This window comes from Chiloscyllium plagiosum, chromosome 10, assembly GCF_004010195.1.
Source record: "Chiloscyllium plagiosum isolate BGI_BamShark_2017 chromosome 10, ASM401019v2, whole genome shotgun sequence".
Lineage (NCBI taxonomy): Eukaryota > Metazoa > Chordata > Chondrichthyes > Orectolobiformes > Hemiscylliidae > Chiloscyllium > Chiloscyllium plagiosum.
Window position 1 is genome coordinate 24,523,293 of NC_057719.1, and position 25,124 is coordinate 24,548,416.

The 25,124-nt window shown below is 39.2% G+C and overlaps 1 protein-coding gene and 1 long non-coding RNA gene across 6 annotated transcripts in view; one reads left to right on the top strand and one right to left on the bottom strand.

The window, feature by feature from the left end:
* LOC122553433 overlaps positions 1-10,610 on the bottom strand; it is a 33,483-nt gene extending 22,873 nt beyond the window's left edge. The window contains exons 1-2 of the long non-coding RNA XR_006312712.1: positions 10,524-10,610; positions 6,114-6,170 (exon numbers count right to left, since the gene is read on the bottom strand). This is a non-coding gene — a long non-coding RNA (uncharacterized LOC122553433). The remainder of the gene's footprint in view (positions 1-6,113; positions 6,171-10,523) is intronic.
* prima1 (proline rich membrane anchor 1) overlaps positions 10,006-25,124 on the top strand; it is a 255,369-nt gene continuing 240,250 nt past the window's right edge. For 2 of the 5 annotated variants that reach the window (XR_006312711.1, XM_043697188.1), the window contains exons 1-2: positions 10,007-11,533; positions 11,654-11,801. Coding sequence is in view for 4 of the 5 variants with exons in the window: in XM_043697188.1 (XP_043553123.1) it covers positions 11,450-11,533; positions 11,654-11,801 (232 nt within the window). In the remaining variant the exon portion in view is untranslated. Of the gene's footprint in view, positions 11,534-11,653; positions 11,802-25,124 lie in introns of all 5 variants that reach the window. The other 3 variants (XM_043697191.1, XM_043697190.1, XM_043697189.1) reach the window with 2 other exon arrangements.

The window sequence follows — 25,124 nt, forward strand, 5'->3', positions numbered from 1 at the left end:
ACAAAAAGGCATTCAATAGTCATTACTTTGTGCCATCTATTCCTTCACCAATTATGTATCCAAACTACAATTTTTTACTCTGATTTGCTTCATTTTTTAAAAATGCGTTTGTTAATTGATATTTGCTTTCACTGTTATTTCATCAAACAGCTTAATCAGCTTACCTAGACACAATTTGGCTGAAGTAAATTGGGTTGGTTATCGCATATTAATCCATGATCTGAGTGAAAATTTATTTTGACCTTGACAATAGGTGTATTAGTCTTGCAAGAGCTGATAAAAAATCAATAGGTCTTTAGTTACCATAGTTAACCCTTGGCATTTTTTGCAGCATTTGAAATTGGTCATGCCTCTTGGATGTTTCTATATTGAAGAGGTATGAAAAAAGAATATGATAAGAGTGCTGCTAACGCCACTCTTCCATAAACAACAAAGGATACATCAGATTTGGACGTGGGAGTTGTTTGACTTTCAATATTGCTGATCTATTGAGCATTCTGTTTCTATACATTGTTGTTATATCTAGTATCTCCAGTTTCCTCTCTTCTAACTCTGACTTAAAGTTCATCCTTTTTCTTTTATGAAAGTACTCAGATCAGACAAGCCCTCTGCCTTCATCAGACATCCTTTATTGCTGCTACTTGACTCTACCATTTCTTTAATTTTTTTATCCTCATAAAAGATTTTGTTTTTGTTACATTAGCTGCTAATCTTGCCCATATTTTCTCTTTGTCTGTCCTCCTGTTTTCTGGCTGATTTTCTATGGCATTTATAATCTGATAATTGTCAAAAATTTGGTTTTTTTTCATGCTTTTCAGACACTCTTTACAATTCCTAAATATTTCCTTTATCATCCTAAGAGCTTGAGATCTGCTCGTCCTCCTTATGCCAATATATCTAACTTTTACATATGGTATCTCCACCCTGAAGGCCTGCTATTTATTGTTTACTGTTTACCTGGACAATCTTTGTTTCTAGCCCAACCAAGTCAAACATGGAAGTTGGTTATTTTTGACCTTATTTTTTTCCTTTGCTTTCTTCTATAATAACTTTGAATGAATTCTATTACGATCACTATTACCCAGATGTGCTCCTACTTAAATACACTCCATGTCCCTTACCTAATTCACCAGACAAACTTCAGCACCGTTCCTTTTTTCTTTAGGATAAAAGCATACTGATTAAGGAAGTTCTAATGTATCTATTTTAGGCATTCTTCTCTCTCCTTGGCCTTATGCATTTTTTCCTTTAGGTTCATACTAGGGTAATCAAAGTTCCATTCTATTACTGTTCTTTCATTGTCATTTCTTTTAAGTATTTGTATCTATATCTCAGAATTTGGTTCTCAGTAGTGTAGCAGCTTCTTTTCAATTTCTTAATAGTAAATGAACAGATTTAGTTTTTGAATCTGCTGCAGAATGGTAATACTATCCTTAATCATTATTGTCATACTCTTTGGTTTTTCTTTTTGCTTCTCTATCCCTGTTGAATGCATTGTTGTCCCAAGTATTTAATTCACAGTCCTGTCCAAAGTCTCCTATTGGCCACAATGTCATAATTTGTGCACACCATCAATCATATTTGTAATGTTGCTTAACATACATTCATTCCAATGACAGTATATTCAGTTTTTCTCTTTTCTGTAAATAATTTGTATACTTTTAAAATAGGTAACAGGAAAAGTTTCACCACCCCGCACTCAAATGTTTCTTATTTGTTTATTCCTGAGAATCACCCTTAAAATTGCCCATGAGATCTAATAATAACTTGCAATTACATATCACATTTAACATGGCAAAACATCCAAGACTGGTTCACAGGAGAGTCATCAAATAAAATTTGACACCAAACTACATAAGGACACATTAAGATAGATAATCAAATAGCTTGGTGAAAGAGATAAGTTTTAAAAGATACTATTAAAGGAAGAGAGTTGGAGAGACAGACAGGTTTGGGTGGAAATTACAGAGCTCAGGGTTTAGGCAGCTGAAAGCACCAGATGGAGATCTGAGACCAGAAGCTTGGGAAAGATGTCGGAAAATTCCCGTGTCTTTCTGCCGACAACAAGAGGGCTGTCTATCATTGCTTTTCAAAACTAGGGATTTAACATTACATTTGCATAACAGTTCCCATCATAGACACTCAGGATGATTCTGACCCCTTCCCCCCTCACCTTCATTTACCACATGTCATGAATGACTGACAGGTTCCACAGAAAGTTGCTTGAGACCTAGCTTTTTTGTTCGATTCACAAAACACTTCTTCTCGAAAACCAAAAAGAATTTTAAAGAAATACAACTTTTTGGTATCAAAACAGGCAAGTCTCATTCAGAGAGGCTACAAATGTGAGGATAGTAGTAGATTCTGACACTTTTCCCAAGGAGCTATTGGAGCTGGAACCAGACAGCTGTGTTATGTATCTTGCTGTACTCAACCTGTGAATGCATTAACAAATGAAATGCTCATCAGTTCTACAGAATTGACATCACTCTCCTGGGTGAACACAAATGATATTCAACAATAAATGTAGTTAACAAAAAAATCAAGAACCTTGTGGATAATTCTGCATTGGGTTAAAAATATGTATGTAGCTGCATGGCTTAAAAATACTTGTGAGCATTTATTTTTGATCTGTGTATAAATATAAAAAATCTGCTCAATCTAGCACTGTACATATTTACATTGAAAATTAAAATGTTTAAATAAACTGCCTTAGAACATAGAACATTACAGCGCAGTACAGGCCCTTTGGCCCTCGATGGTGCACTAACCTGTGAAACTAATCTGAAGCCCATCAAACCTACACTATTCCATTATCATTCATACAGTTATCCAATGACCATTTAAATGCCCTTAAAGTTGGCGAGTCTACTACTGTTGCAGGCTGGGTATTTCACGCCCTTACTACTCTCTGAGTAAAGAAACTACCTCTGACATCTGTCCTATATCTATCACCACTCAATTTAAAGCTGTGCCTCCTCGTGCGAGCCATAATCATCCGAGGAAAAAGGCTCTCACTGTCCACCCTATCTAATCCTCTGATCATCTTGTATGTCTCTATTAAGTCACCTCTTAACCTTCTAATGAAAACAGACTCAAGTCCCTTAGCCTTTCCTCATAAGACCTTCCCTCCATACCTGGGAACATCCTGGTAAAGCTCCTCTGAACCCTTTCGAATGCTTCCACATCCTTCCTATAATGCGGCAACCACAACTGTACACAACACTCCAAGTCCGGCTGCACCCAGTACAGCTGAAACATGACCTCATGGCTCTGAAACTCAATCCCTCTACCAATAAAAGCCAACACACCATACACCTTCTTAACAACTCTATCAATCTGGATGGCAACTTTCAGGAATCTATGCACATGGACACAGAGATCTCTGTGTTCATCCACATGACCAAGAATCTTGCCCTTAGCCCAGTAGTCTGTCTTCATATTACTCCTTCCAAAGTGAATCACCTCATACTTTTCCGTACTAAATGCCATTTGCCATCTCTCATCCCAGCTCTGCAGCTTAGCTATGTCCCTGTGTAACCTGCAACATCCTTCCTCACTGTCCATAACTCCACCGACTTTATTGTCATCTGCAAATTTACTAACCTCAACCAGGTCATTTATAAAAATGACCAAAAGCAGTGGCCCAAAACAAATCCTTGTGGTACCCCACTAGTAACTGAACTCCAGGATGAACATTTCCCATCAACCACCACCCTCTGTCTTCTTTCAGCTAGCCAATTTCTGATCCAAATCACTAAACCACCCTCAATCCTATACCTCTGTATTTTCTGCAATAGCCTACCATGGGGAACCTTATCAAACGCTTTCCTGAAATCCATATACACCATATCAACTGCTTTATCCTCATCCATCTCTTTGGTCACCTTCTAAAGAATTCAATAAGGTTTGGGAGGCATGACCTATCCTTCACAAAACCGTGTTGACTATCCCTAATCAAATTATTCCTTTCTAGATGATTATAAATCTTATCTCTTATAAACCTTTCCAAATCTTTACCCACAACCGAAGTAAAGCTGACTGGTCTATAATTACCAGGGTTGTTTCTACTTCCCTTCTGAACAAGGGGACAACATTTGCTATCCTCCAGTCTTCTGGCACTCTTCCTGTAGACAATGACAACATAAAGATCAAAGCGGAAGGCTCTGCAATCTCCTCCCTATCTTCCCAGAGAATCCTAGGATAAATCCCACCTGGCCTGGGGACTTATCTATTTTCACACTTTTAAGAATCGCTAACACTTCCTCCTTATGAACCTCAATCCCGTCGTGTCTAATAGCTCAGTATTCTCCTCGGCAACATTGTCCAGTGTGAATACTGATGAAAAATATTCATTTCGCACCTCTCCTATCTCTTTGGACTCCACGCAAAACTTCCCACTATTACCCTTGACAGGCCCTATTCTTAGGAGAAAGTGAGGAATGCAGGTGCTGGAGATCAGAGCTGAGAGTGTGGTGCTATAAAGCCATAGCAGGTCAAGCAGCATCCTCTGATTCTCCAGCTCCTCAGATGCTGCCTGACCTGCTGTGTCTTTCCAGGCCCAACTCTTACTCTAGTCATTCTTTTATTCCTGACACAGCTATAGAAAGCTTTAGGGTTTTCCTTGATCCTACCTGCCAAAGACTTCTCATGTCTTCTTTGCTGTCTCTTTAGGTCCTTCCTGGCTAACTTGTAACACTCAAGCAACCTAACTGAGCCTTCACATCTCATCTTTACGTATGCCTCCTTCTTCCTCTTGGCAAGAGATTCAACTTCTTTAGTAAACCACGGTTCCCTCGCTCGACCACTTCCTTCCTGCCTGACAGGTACATACTTATCCTAGAATCCATGGTTCCCTTGCTTGTCCACTTCCTTTCCCTACTTGGAACTTGTTCACCTTAGCTTTGCTGTAAACTTCAATTATACACCCATCATGAAGACTAAGACCACTTAATATAGATGGTTTGTAGACTTTAGAGTTATTTGGATGATTATGCATCCAAAATAATCTTGCATTTGCCCAAAGGCAATAGTATCACTTCTCACTAACAGCCAGCAAACTGATTATGTCATTACTTGCTAATCATGAGTAATCTTTCTCAAGCAGTTGTTGCTTTCTGGAAATAAAAGGATGAAAATGAATCATTATTATGAATTCAAGTCTGGGCATGACACCATCTTGAAATTATTTTAAGAAATTCTAATGTGCTAGTATCAAATTCATTCACTGTTGATTTAATGGAGGTGTTAATCTTGTTAAAAGCAATTGACATAATACCTTTGTTAAAATGATAGACAGGATACATTAAATCGCAGTGCATTAAGCATGCAAATGTCATTTCTATGCTAATAATTACATGTCACTCTTTCTTCATAATATGAAATTCACTGGATTTTAAGTTATTTTGTCTCTTCTATTAGGTCAAAGATGCTATCTTTATTTTTAGACAATATGACCTATATGCTCATATTTCTCTTTGAAATACCAAGTGTTTACATTTCTTTACAAATATCAAGAGTATTAAACGAATTTTTTAAAGTTAAACTACTTGTAACATGTGACTCAAAGTTAGAGAATCTGTGAACCTACCTTAGAACATTAACGAAACCTGATCAAATATTCCAAAGGTTGACATAGCCTCCAAAATATTGACGACCAAACATCACCAAGGACTTATCTATTACATGCAATTACAGCTTGGTACAATGGGATGTGGTTTGTTATAATTTGAACAGTAAGTACAACCAATATCCTATTCATTGATTGTAGGGACAATCCAGAAGAACACAAAAGCTTAATGTGTAACAATAAAAGAGTTAGTGGTTTCTTAAGGGGATTGTCAAGAGAAACTTATAGATCAGAGTGGTCAGGGAGCATTTGCTGTCACTTATAATTTTGAGTTCTTTTATCAACATTATATCTACAAGTCATGTGTTCATTATTTTGTTCTATGAAGAGAATCACTTAATTTTAGAATTCAGTGATATGTGTGCACAATTATACAATGTCTCTAGATTCTCAGTACTTCCTGTAAAGAAATTTCAAAATGATAGTTCAACTGCCTTAACTAGTGAATAAAAGAAACATAAGAAGCAGATCCTATGTTCCATACCTGGTCTATGTTGTTCAACAAGAATTGCCCCTTCAGAACAGGTGGTAAAGAGGGTAACTGTCAAGACAAAATGGTAAAAAAAAAACTGGCTGTTCATATATAAAAAAGAAAATTATTGGTAAATTACCTTTGGAATTTTCTACAGTCAATTGATGAAGGTTTTTTAATATGTAAAAAAATGACACTTCAGAAGCTTGCTCTATTAGGCCACCTACTGGCTACAACTATACTGTCACAGACAACTGCAAAATTAAATGGGAAATGTTGACATAGCAAATTATAATGAAATGGAAAAGTGTTCAGAAAACTCATGAAAACTGGAAGTAGCAGATTTACTTATGATAAGCACATTAATGTGTTGCCCATAAGGAATTCTCCAAGAGTTTATCTTATAATGCATACACCACAGATAATACTTCAACGCATTTTAAATTGACTCTAACAATTATTTAAACATATTTTAATTATTTATGTCATTAAAAAAATCCATGTATATGATTTCATCAGGAACTTCATGAGACACCTTCTTTTCGCTTTTTCATATTGGCAGGAAAATGTTACAAATACTGACCAACTTGGTTGGGTTATCGAAAACTGGACATAGCACATAGAACAGTACAGTACAGGCCCCTCGGCCCTTGATGTTGTGCCGAGCTTTTACCCTACTCTAAGATCAAACAAACCTACATAACCTTCATTTTACCCTCAACTGTGTGCCGATCCAAGAGTCGCTTAAACGTTCCTATAGCATCCATGTAGTTTGAACATTGCTCATTCTTCAACTAATTTGTGTATTTACTGGCATTTAAAACACCTGGTCATTTGTTCGCCACAGCTTAATTTAGCCATATCACATATGCAATATGTCTGTGGGCTGTAATGTGGATACTTGTGATTGTGTAAGGTATATCATTCTTGTATTGACTGTATAAAGTTAAATTTACACTTTCATCTCATTTGACTTAATGTCTGTCTGTTAATTTTTGTTTATTTTGATTCTGATTTGTGTTAAAGTAGAAGTTACTAGAAGTGAAATTAGAATCCCTAGAGTGCAGATAGAGGCCATTTGGCCCATCAATTCTGTACCAACCCTCCAAAGAGCATTCACCCAGACCCACCCCCCATTTATCGTGGCTAATCCACTTAGCATGCACATCTTTGGACTGTGGGAGGAAACTGGATCACCTGGCAGAAACCCATACAGACATGGGGAGTACATGCCAACTCCACACAGATAGTCATCCAAGGTTAGAATTGAATCCAGATCACTAGCACTGTGAGGCAGCAGTGCTAACCACTGTGCCACTCTGCCACCCCAATTTGGTGGCAAATTCTTCATTTGGCCATTCTGTAAATTTGATTATTTTTAGTTTACAAATCTCTCACTAGATTTGTAACAAATCTTCACTGCCACTAAAAGAAGCATAAAATGTCAAATTTCCATGAGGACACCCCTCCACAGACACCTATTTTACAAGGTTATATCACTTGGAAAGGAGAACACCATTTCAATTGCTGTATCTCAATTGTAATTGTAAAAACCATTACATATATTGGACACAAATACATGCAAAACAAATTTAATCATGAAAACCATGCAGTGTTTGATATTGCATTAACTCTCCAAAGGGTGTTTGGTGATTTCAGTTTCTAAAGAACAGTATTCTAATTTTCAATCAAAGCAATGGTAATTTGAATCTCAGAAGAGGGATTTGTCCTTTGCACATATATACATACAGGATATCTTAGTGGCATTTCTTCTCAGTTTACTTAGTCCAAGAACTCCCCAGATACAATTACTATCTATAATTTGTCAGCAGATATGATGTTCAATAATATTTGTCACCACTAAAATGTCACTATCTAAGTGTTCTATTGTCCAACCATGATGATAAATACTGCTAAAACAGAACTTACAGTAATCTTTAAGAAAAACTAAAGCTGTTGAGATTTAGTAGCTTGAGTCATAATAAGAAGGTTTTGTTGTTTTTTTTCTGGGATAAAAAGCTTAAAGAAATGAGGAACACATACTGTTTTGGAGAAAATTATTAATGTAAATTTGTAAATTCTTATTGAATATTTTGGAAGATCCTACATGTTGATAGGCTGAAATATTAATTGAGCCAATAAAAAAGGGAAGGCAACAGATTGAAAGTCTTCAAATCAAATGACAACTTCTAAATCATTAAGTGGTACTCTCAGTTGGCATCATGAATGAAGAGGACTGAAGCCTTTGTATAAATGAGACTGGGTTTAGAATGTTTAATAAATGTTGTGGCATGGTGTTATTCATAATTCGTAAAATTTTGGAAACTTCCCAGAGTATGATCATTATCAAACTTATTTAATTAAAGTAACAAGAATATAATTGAACCTTTATATGTTGCTGAGTTTAAAAATTATGAGGTAGAGATGTATCAAATCAGGAGTTACTGAAGATAGCAAGTGAATTGTTGGAGAACCGAAAGATGGGAGTTTCAATGTTTGTGTGAAAAAAGCCAGAAAGTTTGATGAGTATTAACAGGGATTAGAGGGTAAAAATAATCTACACCAGTATATATATATATTTTTAAATGTTGGTTAAGTTACTGGTGTATATGGAGATTATGTGCAGTAATACTGATGGATTTTACTAAAATTGGTACATACCGTAACATGAATCCTCTTTGTAGCTTATTATAGCAACACACTGCATGGATAGTACATGTAACTTTAAGATACTCTTGAAAAGTTCAACACATGTATGTGTGAATTTATCTGTCACTTCATTTTTTGAATACATCAAAGACAGCAGGCTTACAGGCTACAAATGAATCACAGGTAACTGGAAACTTTGACAGTTGCATTACTAAACATCCATGCACTGACATTTCTATTGTTAAAAACAACTTATTTGGTTCCAAAAGACAATATTGTGACTTGATGAATTGTTTCATTTGAGTTAGCATTTTGTCATTTTCAATACTTGTTTTGATTCATAAATATGAATCAAACATAAACTAAATGTTTATGTTTGATTCATATTTATCATAACCAACACTAATTCATATACTTTTGCAATTATGCAATTGTTCAATTTTTAAAATTCCCATTGTTTCAACTTCAGAATAAAAATCTCCAAAGCATTCTAGTGTATCTTGATTTTCTTTTCAAACTCCAAAGTACTGTGATATGCCATTTAACTTAGCATTCTTTCTTGATTTCTCATGACAATATCTCAGTAACCTGTAAATTATCAATGTACAGTTGCGTATGAATTTTAAGACACTTACTTGGTAGCATGCAGATTCTAATTATTCCCCGACTATTGCATAGAGAATCTGATTTCAGGTTAGTAAAAATCTCAGGGATATTTACATAAGGTAAACTGTCAGAGTTTTAAGAGCATTTACTATAGCCCCACCACATGTATAAACCATGTTTCAATGGGCAAAATATAGAGGTTTATAAGTATGTCTGAATGAGCAACGTCTGCTTTCTGTACACAACAGTAAAAACACTTTATGAAGCTTATGTTTGTTAATGCAATGACTTCTGTAACTTGTCTTCTCATCAAACTTCAATCTATAAAGAAATAAAACAAGGAAAAGCAAGATTCCAAAAAAAGTGATCAGCATAATGTGAAGCGAAACGAGTAAGCTGTCATGGAAAAGATCGTGCTGAGCTATTTTAATTTTCTGAAATTGGATAGTTGTGCAACATTAAGGGTCTGTGGAAAGAATTGTTTTAAAAAGTTCACTACAGCTGCCATTGCTTTGAAAGACGCCCGCAGACTGTGGGTAAGTTTTTACTTCTTCCACGGATAAACGTTTCCATTCCAGGCACCACATATTTCAGTTTAAACTATTGTAGATGTTAAATGGAGGTTGAGAACTTTGCCCTTTTAATAAGTAAAACAGTTTCTTAAATGGGTGTCAAAACTTTGGAGGTTATCAGCACATCACAGCACGGGGACTGTCACAACTCTGCATCAATCACAATTGATGGATATAAGTATACAACAACATGGCGGATATTAGATAACGCGCAGGAGGAACCCAGTCTGTTGAGTGCCTGCATCTGCTTTCCTTCACCCTGGGAATGTGTACACAGTTTGCCAGTGCATTTCTGCGCGGCTTGAAAGCAGGGCAAAACAAGACAGAAGGCAGAGCGTGACCGACGGGGCTGCGAGCACTGTTCAATCAGATCTCATAAGCATGGGTGAGGGAAGGGGTTGAGCCTACACTCTCCTCAACCCGCACATTCCAGGGGGATAAAGCCAAGCTAGTGGCTGTCAAATACAGGGCAGTACACAATGGACACGCTACATCGGTCTGAAAAATTGCTGCAGCGTGTTCAGTGTAGATTAGATTCAGAGACGAGCCGGAGCGAAAGTCTCTGCATATGCAGGTCGTACATGATGCTACTCACTTCAAGGATGAGCCCGGGTGCAGTGGAGTGATGTGATGTGAAAAAGGACACGTTTGCAGCGGCTCTCCGGGACTCTCGCTCGTCCAGCTGCAAACTGACACTGGCTCGCTCTGAACATTATCATCGACGCGTTGCCAAAGATTAACAGAGTGGGGCGGCGAGGGGGGTGAATTCTGTGGATGTGTGCGTGTGTGTCTTCTGCAACGCCGTTGTTCCCCAACCCTTTCCACCTGTCTTTGGAAAAGGAGGGACGCCGAGGTGATTGAGCGCGTGGGGCAGTCTTTTGGGTGACAGCTCGAACGACCCGCGGTGGTATCTTCATTTCCGAATCGCGGGTGGACACCATGAACGGCTTGACTCCAAAAATGCCCTGGGAGTGTGCACATACAGTGGACGTCGCCTGTTGCAGCGACCGCTTGGAAGAGTGATCCTTCGTATTCGTTTAAAATTGCCGCTTGGGAAGAGTCCCACCCCCAAACCCCCCCCTTCCCCCGATCTTTCGGCTTTGCTAACTTTGTGCTTTCTCTCTGGGATTGCCCCGTACATGTGTTTGCAGGCGGCAGTGTCGTGTCGCGGCCATTGCGACTTCGAGGCAGCTCCTGGCCTCAGGATAAACACGAACAGCCAAGTTGTCTCAAAGTAGAGACGGACAGCTCTCCTCCTACCCACCGCCCCTCTCTGTGCTGTTTCCGGAGCCCCGCGGTTCCCCTGTGTGGGTGAAGAGAGAGAGAGAGGTTCGAGTATCCCCACGTCCCAGGGAACAAGGCGCAAAAGGACAACTTCACTTTGACGAGACACAAAAGTCTGACTGGAAGATTCTAGCCGCCTCCAAGGACAAAAAAAAAGTTTGCGGGACCAGTTTTGCCGTGCGGTACCCCGCTGAATTTTAATGAGTTGTGACTCTGTATTTTAACCGTGCAGGCGGGATGCTGAACGCTGACCTCTCATTGACTCTCTATCCCTGGATTCTGAACCGCTACTTCCTCACCTCCCTGTTCTTTCTTTTTCAGGTGAGTGCAGGAGTAAGTTTACCAAGCGCAGTTTTGTTTTCTCCCACCCCCCGAGAGTACACACACACACACCTCTGCCTGCTTGTGGTTTAATACAATTTTGTTCTTCGCCTCTCTCAGCTTTCTCAGGGCGAACTCCAGAAATCAGGCGGGAGATCGGTTTTTGAGACGGGGACTGACGAGTGTCATGAGATCTGCTCGTGTCGACTACCCCCGTTACCCCCTCCACCACCACCCCCTCCACCGCCCAGGCAATTCGTGTCTCCAAGTAAGTGGCAACCATCCATGTTGAAGTCAGTGAGTTCCCCAGCAGAGACTGTGTGTGAGAGACTGTGTATAATATATAATATACACACATGAGAATAGTGATGCACAGCAAAGACTGAGTGGGACTAGGTTTCGCCCTCCCTCCTAATGAGCATCTGTCTCTGACCTCAGTGAGTACAATTCGTCCCCTGGCAATAGGTGTATGTGTTCCCAACCTTTCCGCCCTCATCTGGAGCTCCCTTGGCCGAGTTCTCTCGTTGCCTGGTTTGTTGTTTTGCGCGTCACTGCTGACAACACGGTTCAATTCCACTATAACAGCAACAATGACAAAGGCTCTAATTGCAAGTGTTACAGCGCTGGGAGACTCCAATTAGTTTCTGAAGAATTCTTACTGTTTCGAGATCCTTGGGCCGTTTTAGAGCACCCACAGCATGAGTGCCATTTCATCTAAGTCCAATTCATTGACCGTAAAAACTGTAGATTTCAGTCTTTCCCAAAAAAACGTGCAACACCCATCAATTTGGTATAATATAGATATTTATTTTTCAGGATTCTTACTTTTCCCAATTAATTCTGCTGGGAGATATACTGTGTGAACTAAATGACATATATACTCACTAAACTGCTGCACAATAGCTTAAAGCAGTTAGCAAAATAATATATTTATTGGACAAAGTTAGTTACAATATACAGAGTTCATTTGCCACCAGTCAACAGTCTCCTTTTATACTGCATAAATGCTGTTTTCCCATTGCATTGTTATTCTTGCAAATTGTCCTGATGAGTCAAACTTGAAAAGCGTTGATAATGTGTCTTTTTATGACCATGCTCAAGTTCTGTGGTAAGACGTTATATTTAATTACAGTAGGAAGATGGTCGTTTCTGTGGTCCAGGGGAAAGGCCACTATCTGTTTCATCACTCTTTTAAAGAAGAAACATCAAAGGCTTAATCTGTGAGAGCCAACTCAGATCCATCAAATATTTAGTTGTTTTCAGACATAATTCCCCTCAGCATAAAGGTTTTTCTCGCCTATCAGTGAATGTTGTACTAATTTCACATCAGTACTAGTGACATTTTTAATTCCAATTTTTACATTCACTTTTATTGATAGTAATTATTCAGGGTTTCCTTTTTTCTAAGGTTTATGAACAACTGAGCGGATGTCCATGCTGTGCCTCTGCCAAACGGCAAGCTTTCAGTGAAAGCCTGCCTCAGGCTGTAGCTAGATAACAATAGATCAAGACAGTGCATGGTTGGAGCAAATTACATCATTGTAGTCACAAGATTATGCAACTTCAGGTTAATAATTGTGCTGTTCATCCCATCAAGTGGAACTTGTAATAGCATGTAGAAAATGATTTATTTTTCAATGGTTGGCAGGAATATTACAAGGATTTTGGGACAATGAAGTCAAGCAGTAATCTCCATGGTCAGTTTTGTTTTTCATGTTTTTGTTCAAGATTGTACTCAATGTAATGCTGTTAATTGTAATGACTGTGCTACATGATGTGCCAAATAATTAACAATAAACCATCTACTTGCTTGAATCTAATCTGCAATACAGATTGTACAATTTTCTAAAATCAATATATAAATTTATTTCATAAATTACTGTTGTACGTTAACATTTAGAAATCTACTTAATGTTTAGAAATGACCTCAATAGGCAATGTTTGCTTTGTTTACCAACAGCTTGTAGAAGGAAATCTTTGTGAGGAAGTACGCATAATCACTGGACCTTTTGAGATAAATTACATCATTGTTGAGAGTAGTTTTGGCATGAAGTGTAAATCGAAGGGAAAGAAAACATTCTTTTAATTTCTAATTGACCTTTTTTAAAATGCAGGTCCATTTCAAATAGCATTTAGGTTATGGGTTGAAATTCTAATTACCTTAGCTACGCAGAAAACCATATAGTGAAGAGGAATTTGTCCCATAAACTCAGTAGAAAATAACTATCTGATACAAGAAGCTTGAAATGGTCATTACTTATACTGAATAAATTTTATCCTGCCCTCTGTCAGTCACAACTTATGTTTATAAAGTAACTTTGACATAATAAAACATTCCAAGGTCTTTTACGTAAGTATTATAAAACAAAATGTGAGCCCAAATAGTTTAGGTCAGGTGAGCAAAATATTGGTCAGGAAGGCATGTTTAAAAGGGCAAAAGTAGGGTTGAGAGGGGGGAAAGTGTAAGGAATGTATTCCAGTGCTTAGGTCCTAATCAGTAATAATACCTTCCCAAAACTTTATTCACTATCTGCATAATTGTATATCTATTATTGTTGTTATCACTTAAATGTATAATCATATAAAACATTTTAATGTAAATGTTACTCAGTCTTATTCCTTACAAGGTAAACTCATTTAGAAGTGCATTGCTGTAATTTATATTTTTAATCATTAAAGGGAAACAACTATTTGTTTCCAGGTGTAAGATACAGAAAAGCCTTAAATACTCTTGCTTTCATGCATTGATAGTGGATGCCCAGTGGTATTGTTTTCATCAAATGAGATGATGCACCCAATTCAAGGTTCAGGAGTTTAATACAATGTAATGCACTGAATATTATTCTGGTAAAATTGATTCTGTCCCGTTTAACAAAACAAAGTATAATTGTTCTTAACTTATCATAAAATTGGTTCATCTAGAGTTGATTGTTATTTGATTCAACTCCCAAGAGAAAACGTGTGCTGTAGGTAACCAGATGTACTTGTGATCGCTTTCATTTTGCAACAAATTTATAGAGAATAATATCTGCAGCATGGTGTGGTCTCTCATGGTGTTGTGATAGCATTGCTACCTCTAGACCAGAGGCCTGCATTCAATTCCCAGCTATTCTGGCATTGTGTAATAACATCTCTGAACAAGTTGATAAGGAAAAATATCTACAATGTGACAGAGAAGACCCACGCTGGACTCGAAACTTTAACTCTATATCTCTGCACAGATGCTGCCAGACCTGCTGAGTTTCTCCAGCAATTTCTGTATTTGTTACAACAGGATCTGAATGAGCTGATGTAGCATTTTTCATTTTTGCCACTAAATATCTCCGTACTGAGCATAGCAAGTCCAGAATGTGCTGATTGATTGTAGCTGAAAACATGAAAAGAAGTATGCCTGAATTTACAGAAATGCACAAATCAGGCAGCAACTTCAGTAAACTGTAGATTGGTAGTTAAACATGAAAATCTGTAAATAGCTGTCTGAGATATGCTATTTTGCCATAACTGTGTGAAATGTCATGTTGCTGTACAACTTCCTATTCATATATCCTGACCAGTTAAAGATAGATAATGCACTAAACTGCAGAAGTTAGGACATGCTGATATCAATTTTAGTAAGAAGAGTATGCCAGAATGTTTTCAGACATGGAGCATAACAATTATAGGGATCAACTGGAGAAATTGGACAATTCTCCTTTGAACAGAAAAGATTGGAGATTTGATATAGGTACATAAGTTATCATAGAATTCCTATGGTGTGGAAACAGGCCATTTGGTCCATCGAGTCCGCACAGCCCACCTAGACTGTCCGACTCTGTAACCCTGCATTTCACATGGCTAATCCACCTTGTCTGCATATCCCTTGACACTGTGGGTGACATAGCATGGCCAATCCGTCTAACCTGCACATCTTTGGACTGTGGGAGGAAACTGGAGAAAACCCACATAGGCAAGGAGAGAATTTGCAAACTGTTTACATGAGGGTGGAATCAAACCCGGGTCTCATCCCTTACCAACAAGGCCACTCCACCCCCTCTGCCCGTCAGTCTGTCCTTACGATAGCACGTGAAGCCTTGAATATTCATTCCCCAGGCCCTGTCCACTTGAAGCCACGTCTCAGTTATCCCCACAATATCGTATCTGCCAATTTCCAAAAGAGGCTCAAGCTCATCCATCTTATTTTTAATGCTTCGTGCATTCATTTTATTATTTTTAATTTGTTACTGCCCTCACCCTTCCCATCAACTCCTATTTCACTCAACCTTACAGCATGATCCCTTTCTGAGGTTTCTGCCTCATTGATACAGTTGTCTTTCTTGACTTCCCTTGTTCTAACTTTCCCTCCAATTTCCTTCTTAAACATCCAGTTTGTCCCCTTCCCCCTCCTACTTATCTTAAACGTAGCTGTGTTGCAGTAGCAAACCTGCCTGCCAGAATGCTGGTCCCTAACCTATTAAGGTGCAAACTGTGTCTCTTGTAGAATTTATGCTTACCACAAAACATACCCCAGTGATCCAAGAATTTAAATCCTTGCTTCCTGCACCAGTTCCCCAGCCACACATTCAAGTCCATTATCTCCCTGTTTCTGGCCTCACCAGCCTGAGGAACTGGAAGCAAACCGGAGATAACCACCTTGGACGTCCTGCTTTTCAGCCTTCTTCCTAGTTCTCCGAAGTCCCGCTGTAGTATATTCCTCCTCTTCTTCCCGACATCATTTGTGCCGACGTGTACCACCACCTCTGGCTCTTCACCTTCGTCCTTGAGGATTTCCTGCACTCTGTCTGTGATGTCTTTAACCCTGGCACCAGGAAGGCAACACACCATCCTTAAGTCCCGTCTGCTGCCACAAATACCCCGGTCAGTTCCTCTCACTATGGAGTCCCCTATTACCACGGCTCTGTGCAATGTCCAACTCTTCCGCTCTGTCTCCATGCCAACTTTTGATTGACAGACCTGGCCGCCTCGTGGACTGGCAGTGTTATCTGTCTCTAATGTTTCCAAAAGTTTCAACGTGTTCCTGACAGGTACTTCACCCAGGGTCTCTTGCACCTGTCTCCTCTCTGCCTTCCTCATCGTCTGCTCTCTTCTGGTACGATTGCTGTAATAACCTCGCTGAAGATCTTCTCCAGAAAGATCTCGTTCTCTCGGATGAGCCTAAGGTCCTCGAGTTCTTTCATCAATGCTGCAATATGCTCTGTCAGTAGCTGAACGTGCCCCTCATAATTTTATAAACGTCTATAAGGTCACCCCTCAGCCTCCAAAAACAGCCCAAGTTTATTCAACCTCTCCCTATAGCTCAAATCTTCCAACCCTGGCAAATATCCTTGTAAATCAATTCTGACCCTTTCATGTTTCATAACATCTTTCTGATAGGAAGGAGACCAGAATTGCATGCAATATTCCAAAAGTGGTCTAACCAATGTCCTGTACAGCCATAAAATGACCTCCCAACTCCTGTACTTAATACTCTGACCAATAAAGGAAAGCATACCAAACGCCTTCTTCACTATCCTAGCTATCTGCGACTCCACTTTCAAAGAGCTATGAATCTGCACTCCAAGGTTTCTTTGTTCAGCAATGCTCCCTCGGACCTTACCATTAAGTGTATAAGTCCTGCTAAGATTTGCTTTCCTAAAATGCAGTACCTCACATTTATCTGAACTCCATCTTCCACTTCTCAGCCCATTGGCCCATCTGATCAAGATCCTGTTGTAATCTGAGGTAACCTTCTTCGCTGTCCACTACACCTCCAATTTTGGTGTCATCTGCAAACTTACTAACTATATCTCTTATGCTCTGATCCAAATCATTTATATAAATGATGAAAAGTAGTGGATTCAATTTAAAATTCGTTAGACTTTGTTTTTCTTTAGCAATTAATTACTAAGGAAGCATGTTGCAAAAACAGAAATTGCTGGAAAAGCTCAGCAAATCTGGCAGCATTTGTGGAGAGAAATCAGAGATAACATTTCGAGTGGAGTAACCTTCCTTAGAACTCAGATGCCAGATACCTTTTTCAAGGCATAACATCATTTCACTGTCACGAATGTCCCTCTTGCATAAGTTTAACATACAGAAATTCAGGAGGTTAAATGGACAACAGCAAGTCTAACAGACCTTGGATGCTGTTTGTTTGTTGGCCATTGTATTAATTCTGGTCTAATGCTAAATTGTGGATGCTGCTTTAAGTTACAAATTATGAAAACTGTTAAATAAACATGATAAACTTGTAGAAATATCGATAAAGACTAGCTCAAGTATTTTGTGTTGTTAGAGAGTTTTTCTTAAACTTAGCTGTCATGCTTATCTATTTTAAATTGTTATTATGGTTCCTCTTTATACTGATTGTTAAGCATTTAAAAGATTCAGTAAGAAGGTAATTGCAAAAGGTTTGCCTTTTTCAGAAATTGAACAATTTCAACCATACAGTATATCACTGAAGATGAAAATTATTATTTTCTTCATGCTTTGTCATTTAAGAGTTTGACTTGTGGAATGCTACAGTGCCTCATTTATGTATCCAATTATAATGCAATGGCAATAGCGAATGAGGTGTATGCTGACAGCCACATCTCAACATTGCTGGTTCAATGCATAATTGGCTTATATAGAGAACAGTTTTCTTTGACTATTCATGGTGCAATAACAGGGAAAACTGCAAATGTTCAACAGATCTGGCAGCATCTGTCAAGAGAGAAACAGAACTAGTGATTTAGGTCTGTGACCTGCAGATTTCCAGTATCTGCATTAATTATCTTTTGACTCTTCACTTTTAGTTGGGCTTCTCCTTCATCTGACCTTGACAGGATGCAGAGCTGGGCTGAGAAGTGGCAGATGGAGTTCAACCTGGAAAAGTGTGAAGTGATTCATTTTGGAAGATCAAATTTGAATGCAGATTACAGGGTTAAAGGCAGAATTCCTGACAGTGTGGAGGAACAGAGGGATCTTGGGTTCCACATCCATAGTTCCCTCAAAGTTGCCACCCAAGATGATAGGGTTGTTAAGAAGGCATATGGTTGTTGGTTTTCATTAGCAGGGGGATTGAGTTTAAGAGCCGCAAGATTATGCTGCAGCTCTATAGAGCCCTGGTTCGACCCCACTTGGAATATTGTGTTCAGTTCTGGTCACCTCATTATAGGAAGGACATTGAAGCTTTAGAGAGTGTGCAGAGAAGATTTACCAGGATACTACCTGGACTGGAGGTCATGGCTTATGAAGAAAGTTTGAGGGACCGAGGGCTTTTCTCATAGGAGCGAAGAATAATGGGAGGTGACTTGATAGAGGTGTACAAGATGATGAGAGGTATAAAGTGGATAGTCAGAGACTTTTTCCCAGGGTGGAAATGGGACATAATTTTAAGGTGATTGGAGCAAGGTTTAAGGGTGATGTTAGAGGTAGGTTCTTTACACAGAGTGGTGAGCACGTGGAATGCACTGCCAGTAGTGGTAGTAGATTCAGATACATTAGGGACATTTAAGCAACTCGTGGATAGGCGGATGGATGATAGTGAATTGTAGGCTTTATAGGTTAATTTGATCTTAGAGTAGGATAAAAAGTTGGCCGAACATCGAGGGCAGAAAGTCCTGTACTATGCTATACTGTTCTATGATCGATGTTATGTATGTTCTATCTGCTGTGGCAGTCTTTGTGTTGTTTGTAGTGAATTTGTGTTGGAAATTCCAAGACATTGATCTCGTGATAAAGGAATTGTTATATTTAGCTTAGTCATCAAGATGGTCAGTGTGATTTGAAGGGACTGTGAAGGTGATGAAGAAAAGTAAACCTGATGCAGTGCTACTTTTCATCTGTCACGTTTAAATCCTTCTGATGGGCATTAAAAAGCTCCAGGATGGAAATTCGAGCTTGTACACTGGCATTTTACAGCAATAAAATATAATCTCAGTGATCATTGTCCAAATCTCCAATTGCAACTGACCCAATACTTCATCTCCTGATGAATGCTTAATCCAGTTGTCACATCCCTTAAATATGCGCGCGAGTGACCTTGTATAAAGTTTAACTCTCCCTTCTGCTAAATTCAAGGTTTGAGAGTACAGCAGGAGCCAGGCCTGCTCCTCTTGGGAATTCCACACCACCCAAAAGTAAGCTTCTCAAAACAAACCATTGGAGCTTTCCAAGCATGATAGGCATCAGACTCTCATCCACGTAATGTCAGTGAAACTGAAAGCCCAATCATAGGTCAACCTCCAGCATTCCATTTGGGTTACACAGTCTGTGCACTATGCTTAGGTGACTGAAAATGGCTCATGAACAATTTCAATTGTCCTGGCATCATACCTCCCTAAATCTGGACAACAGAACAAATTATCTGTCAGTTATTTTTTAAAAATCTGAGAGACGTTGCTGTTTTGTGAAAATTGGCAGATCCTTGAAAAGTGTTAGAAAAATGCAAGTCCATTATTCCATCTTTCCTTTCTGTTGCTGTAAACATGCTCTGGTTTAGCAATTTTCTTAATATACTTATTGTGTAGTTCAGCTTTAATGAAATCACAAACTAATTGTATTATATTCTTTTCCAAGCCAATGCCCTATGTAATAAAACTTTCTGCACCTTTAATAAAGTTTGTATTTGGCTCAGTTGGTTAGTTTTCAATCTTTAGTATGCTTCAAATTGTTCAATTAGTCCCATGATTGCTTGGCAAGAGAGTGGTAAGTTTCTACAGAGCAAATGAGTGATGGTTTATGGTATAAAGTAAGCTTGTGAATTCAGTCATGGAGTCATAGGTTCCCTACAATATGGAAGCAGGCCATTTAGCCCATCAAGTCCCCACCGCCCCTCTGAAGAGCATCCCATCCAGACTTATTTCCCCCCCTCCCCCAACACACAACCCCCCACTATCCTTGTAACCCTGCACTTTCCATAACTAATTGACCTAGCCTGCACATCACTGGAAACTATGGGCAATTTAACATAGCCATTCCACCTAACCTGCACATCCTTCGAGCACCCAGAGGAAACCCACGTAAGCACAGGGATAATGTACAAACTTCACACAAACAGTCGTCAGAGGCTGGAATTGAACCCGGGTCCCAGGCGCTGTGACACAGCAGTGCTAACCATTTGAGCCTTTGGTTGAAATTTGATCACTTTGATTTCCTTCTTAATTTCCTCAATCAAATGCCATTGTCAAAAAAGTTATTTCATTTTAAAAGTGCTAAAAGAAATATAACATTCATTAAGTCTTGCAAGAATGTGAAATCCTATTCTTGATCAAATTCATTTGAGGGGAAATTGCTGGAACTGCTGAAAAACAGTAACTGTATTGACCTTGTCTCAGTGAATGTTGTAGCTAGAGAACTGAATGGTGAGTTAATCACAAACGCCAATACATCATCTGTCTAGAAAATATATGTTAATGGTAATTTTACTTACTTTTATTACCCTAATTGCAAATGCACCTCAATCAGGAGGGGATTAAATGGAATATGAACTATATTGGAATAAAAGAAAACTCATTGTGCATAACCTGACATTTAAATCCGAATATGTGTCTGTGAGTTGTGCTGTACTGTTTCTGTTCATTATTAAATATCAAACTAAAGCCAAATACATACAGAGCTGGTGGAAACTCCAATCCACCCAGTCAATTTTTTTTTTGTGTATCTAGAAAAGTTGGCATGCCTGGCTTTTCTCCTTTGGTTTCATTTTATTATTTGATTTAGTATCTTGTTGATGTTTTCAGAACAATATTCTCTACTTACGAAGCTTCTTTATCAATTACTATCATTAATGTGTTCCTGTAGTAATCTTGTAAGGAGACTTTCAATTCTGGTTAGGCCAATTGCCGCTCTTACATATTCATATTTGTTATGACAATTAATCTTCCAGCTGAATTAATATTGTCTGGTGAATGAAGTATATCAAATAAAAAAACATGTTTTGATTGGCTAGATTAGTTTGAGTTTCTATAGATTGGAACACTAATCTTTAGATTCTATATTGTGTCAGACAGTTGTGACCAGATAATCATTGACAGTAATGGTAAAGGCTGTAATTTGGTGGTTTTAGAAGGCAAGTTAAAATGCCTTTTAGAAGACAAATGCTGGTGAGCACATGAAAAATGATTTGGTGTGCTACCCACCAAATTAACTTGGTGACAATTTGGTATGCTTCCCAACATGAGTGTTGATGGTCAAACAAATTGTCAATAAATTCCCAATGTCATATTTCTTAAGTTATTATGAAGTATCACCGATGAAGTGGTATGGAATTAATTTACTTGAAATTCTCACACAGGTTAGATCACAGCTTGCTTTTAAGGAGAATTATACTTCCATCCTACTCCTATGTGCTTCTGTTGGACTGTATATGGTCTTTGGCTCATGAGCATGTTGAAAACAATAGCTATTTGGACAGAAACAGCATGTCAGTGGTGTGCCCAACAAGCTGCCAACTATCACATAAACAAAATCAGATGTTGGAAAACAGGGATTTCAGCTTCCACCTGACTACGTCCAACCCACTTTCACAGAAACGTGGAAACTAGGAGCAGAAATAGTGCATTTGGCCCTTTGAGCCTGATCTGCCATTCCATATAGAGTCATAAAGATGTACAGCACGGAAACTGACCCTTCACAACAACTCGTCCATGCTGACCAGATATCCCAACTCGATCTAGTCCCACCTGCCAGCACCCGGCCCATATCCCTCCAAACCCTTCCATTCATATACCAATCCAGATGCATTTTAAATGTTGCAATTGTACTAACCTTCAACACTTCTTCTGGCAGCCCAATCCACACACGTGTGTGAAAATGTTGCCCCTCAGGTCTCTCTTATATTTTTTCCCCACTCACCCTAAACCTATGCCCTCTAGTTCTGGACTCCTTGACACCAGGGAAAAGACCTTGTCTGTTTACCCTATCCATGCCCCTCATGATTTTATAAACCTCTATAAGGTCACCCTGCAGCCTCCAGTGCTCCAGGGAAAACAGCCCCAGCCTATTCAGCCTCTTCCTATAGCTCAAATCCTCCAACCCTGGCAACATCCTTGTAAATCTTTACTGAACCCTTTCTGATTTCATACCAGCCTTCGATAGGAAGGAGACCAGAATTGCACACAATACATCAAATGTGACGTAACCCATGACCTCCCAACTTCTGTACTCAACACTCTGACCAATCAAGGAAAGCATACCAAATGCATTCTTCACTATCTACCTGCGACTCCACTTTCATGGAGCTATGAATCTACACTCCAAGGTCTCTTTGTTCAGTAGAACTCCCTTGGACCTTACCATTAAGAGTATAAGTCCTGCTAAGATTTGTTTTCCCAAAATGCATGGCTGATCCTCTGTCTCAATGCTCCAGCTCTTACAGGCCTTCTTAAATATTGCTTATTATTATTTCCCATTCCCAACCTTTTTTTTGCTCTGGGAAACGGTATGAATAATTTATACTCTTTATCAAAAAACTGCAGAATATTTTGACCCCACCACAAAATTCAGAAAGTGACCATGTATTGTTTAAGGTTTTCCTACTTCTAGGGAGTAGCATGGTGGCTCAGTGGTTAGCACTGCTGCCTCATAGCACCAAGGTTCCAGGTTCGATTCTAGCCTTGGGGGACTGTCTGTGTGGAGTTTGCACATTCTCCCAGTGTCTGCGTTGGTTTGCTCTGGTTTCCTCCCACAGTCTAAAGATGTGCAGGTGAGGTGAGTTGGCTATGCTAAATTGCCAGTAGTGTTAGGTGCAATAGTCCGAGGGAAATAGGACTGGGTGGGTTACTCTTTGGAGGGTCAGTGTGGAATCTAATCTAACTCTAGTCTTGTGAAATGAACACCGGTCATCCTTTGAATTGCAATTATTTTAGATTTGTTTACCAGCCTCCCACTGGTACTTGATTATCTTAGGTTTAAAAACTGCAATCAGCTTTAGAAGTTATACTCCTAAAACATGAAATTAGACTTTTCGCAACACTGTCCAGTCTAAAATCGTAGATGTAATAATACACGCTTATCAATTAGAAATAAGACAGATGACCCCTGTAAAAAAAATCTGATTTATTTTGCACTGGCAGTAATTGAAGCAAAATCATTTAGAGAATTCTAGTCATTTTTAGGCCATATTTCAGGAGCATGATCTTTATATTTTAGAGAAAGAAGTAATTAAAATGAAAGCAAAATTATAGGCTCAAAAAGCCATTTTCCTTCTGTGAGTGGGATCTAACTGCTTGAGCTGTAATTGCTTACACACAGATTTAATCATAGCACAAAATGCAAGGTTTTGGTCATTTGCATTAATGTCAGAATAACTAATCCTCTACAAGTATTTTTTAAAATTAGTCATGGAGTGCGTTGAAGCTGGCAAGGCCAGCAATGGTTTCCCATTCCTAATTGCACTTGGTGGTAGTGAAATGCTGCAGTCCATCTGGTGCAGTTAGAGAGGGTGCTGCAGGACTTTGACCCCACAACAGTGAAGGAACGACAGTATAGTTCCAAGTCAGAATGATGTGTGGCAGTGATTCAAGATGGCAGCAATCTAACAGGTCTGCCTTACTGAGCTCTGCACCACAACTCAGGCAAAATTGAGCTTTTACCCTCGCCATACTAGCTACTTTGGTAAAAATCGGTAGTTTTAAGTTCCTAGAATTTTTATATATTCTTTTTTAGTGATTTTGAGAAGATGACTAAATGTAAAGGACCGCATGGATCACAACAAGCACGGCATTCCCCTGCAGCAACAGGCACACCCGCAGCCGCGGCGTCGACCTCCCTGCTGGACTTAGCTGCTCAGCAGAGTCTGGCTTCAGAGTTCATCAAACTCCGAGAAAAGATCAAGTCAACGATGGAGGAGACCTGGACCAGGCTGGAACTGATCTCAGCCATGCTGCAAAAGCATGAGCAGGAGATGCAGCATCTCAGGAAGCATGTAGAGGAGGCCGAGCAGCATACCCAGCATTGGACACCGTGGCCGAATCCTCAGCAGGCTGGATCCAGGCTCTAGCGAAGCAGGTATGGGTCTTAGAGGAGCAGGTCAATGACCTCGAAAATTGAGGTTGAAGGAAGAATATTAGTGTTATTGGGCTGCCGGAGCAGGAAGAAGGGGATCAGCTAGTTAGTTTTTTTGAGCAATGGCTGCCATAGTTCTTGGGATGGGAAGCTGAGGCAGGCTGGGTGCGGATCGAACAAGCTCACTGGGCAGCAGTGCGCCGACCTGGTTTGGACTAGTGCACCTGCCCGGCCCTAGTGTGATTCCAGCCCTATAGAGATAAGCAAAAGGTATTGGAAGCTTCCAGAACACTCGAAGGATCAGCAGGCCCTGATTTCCAAGAGATTGAAGATTATATTTTTTCAGGACTTTTCTGCGGCTGTGATCCCTAAGAGGAAGACCTTTGATGAAGTAAAGAAGAGGCTGAGGGATCTGAATATTCAGTACTATGTAAGGTACTCATCAGTATTACGTTTCAGCCACGGAAGGTCCGTGCCTGTCTTTGATTTGTTGGAAAAGGCAAAGGCATTTTTGGACACTTTGAAATAGACTGGCTAGTTCAAGCAGTATGGAAAATAATGATTTTTTTTTCCCTGTTGTTTGCCTTGTTCATCTGGTTTTGTCCCTTTTAATATGTTTCTTTCT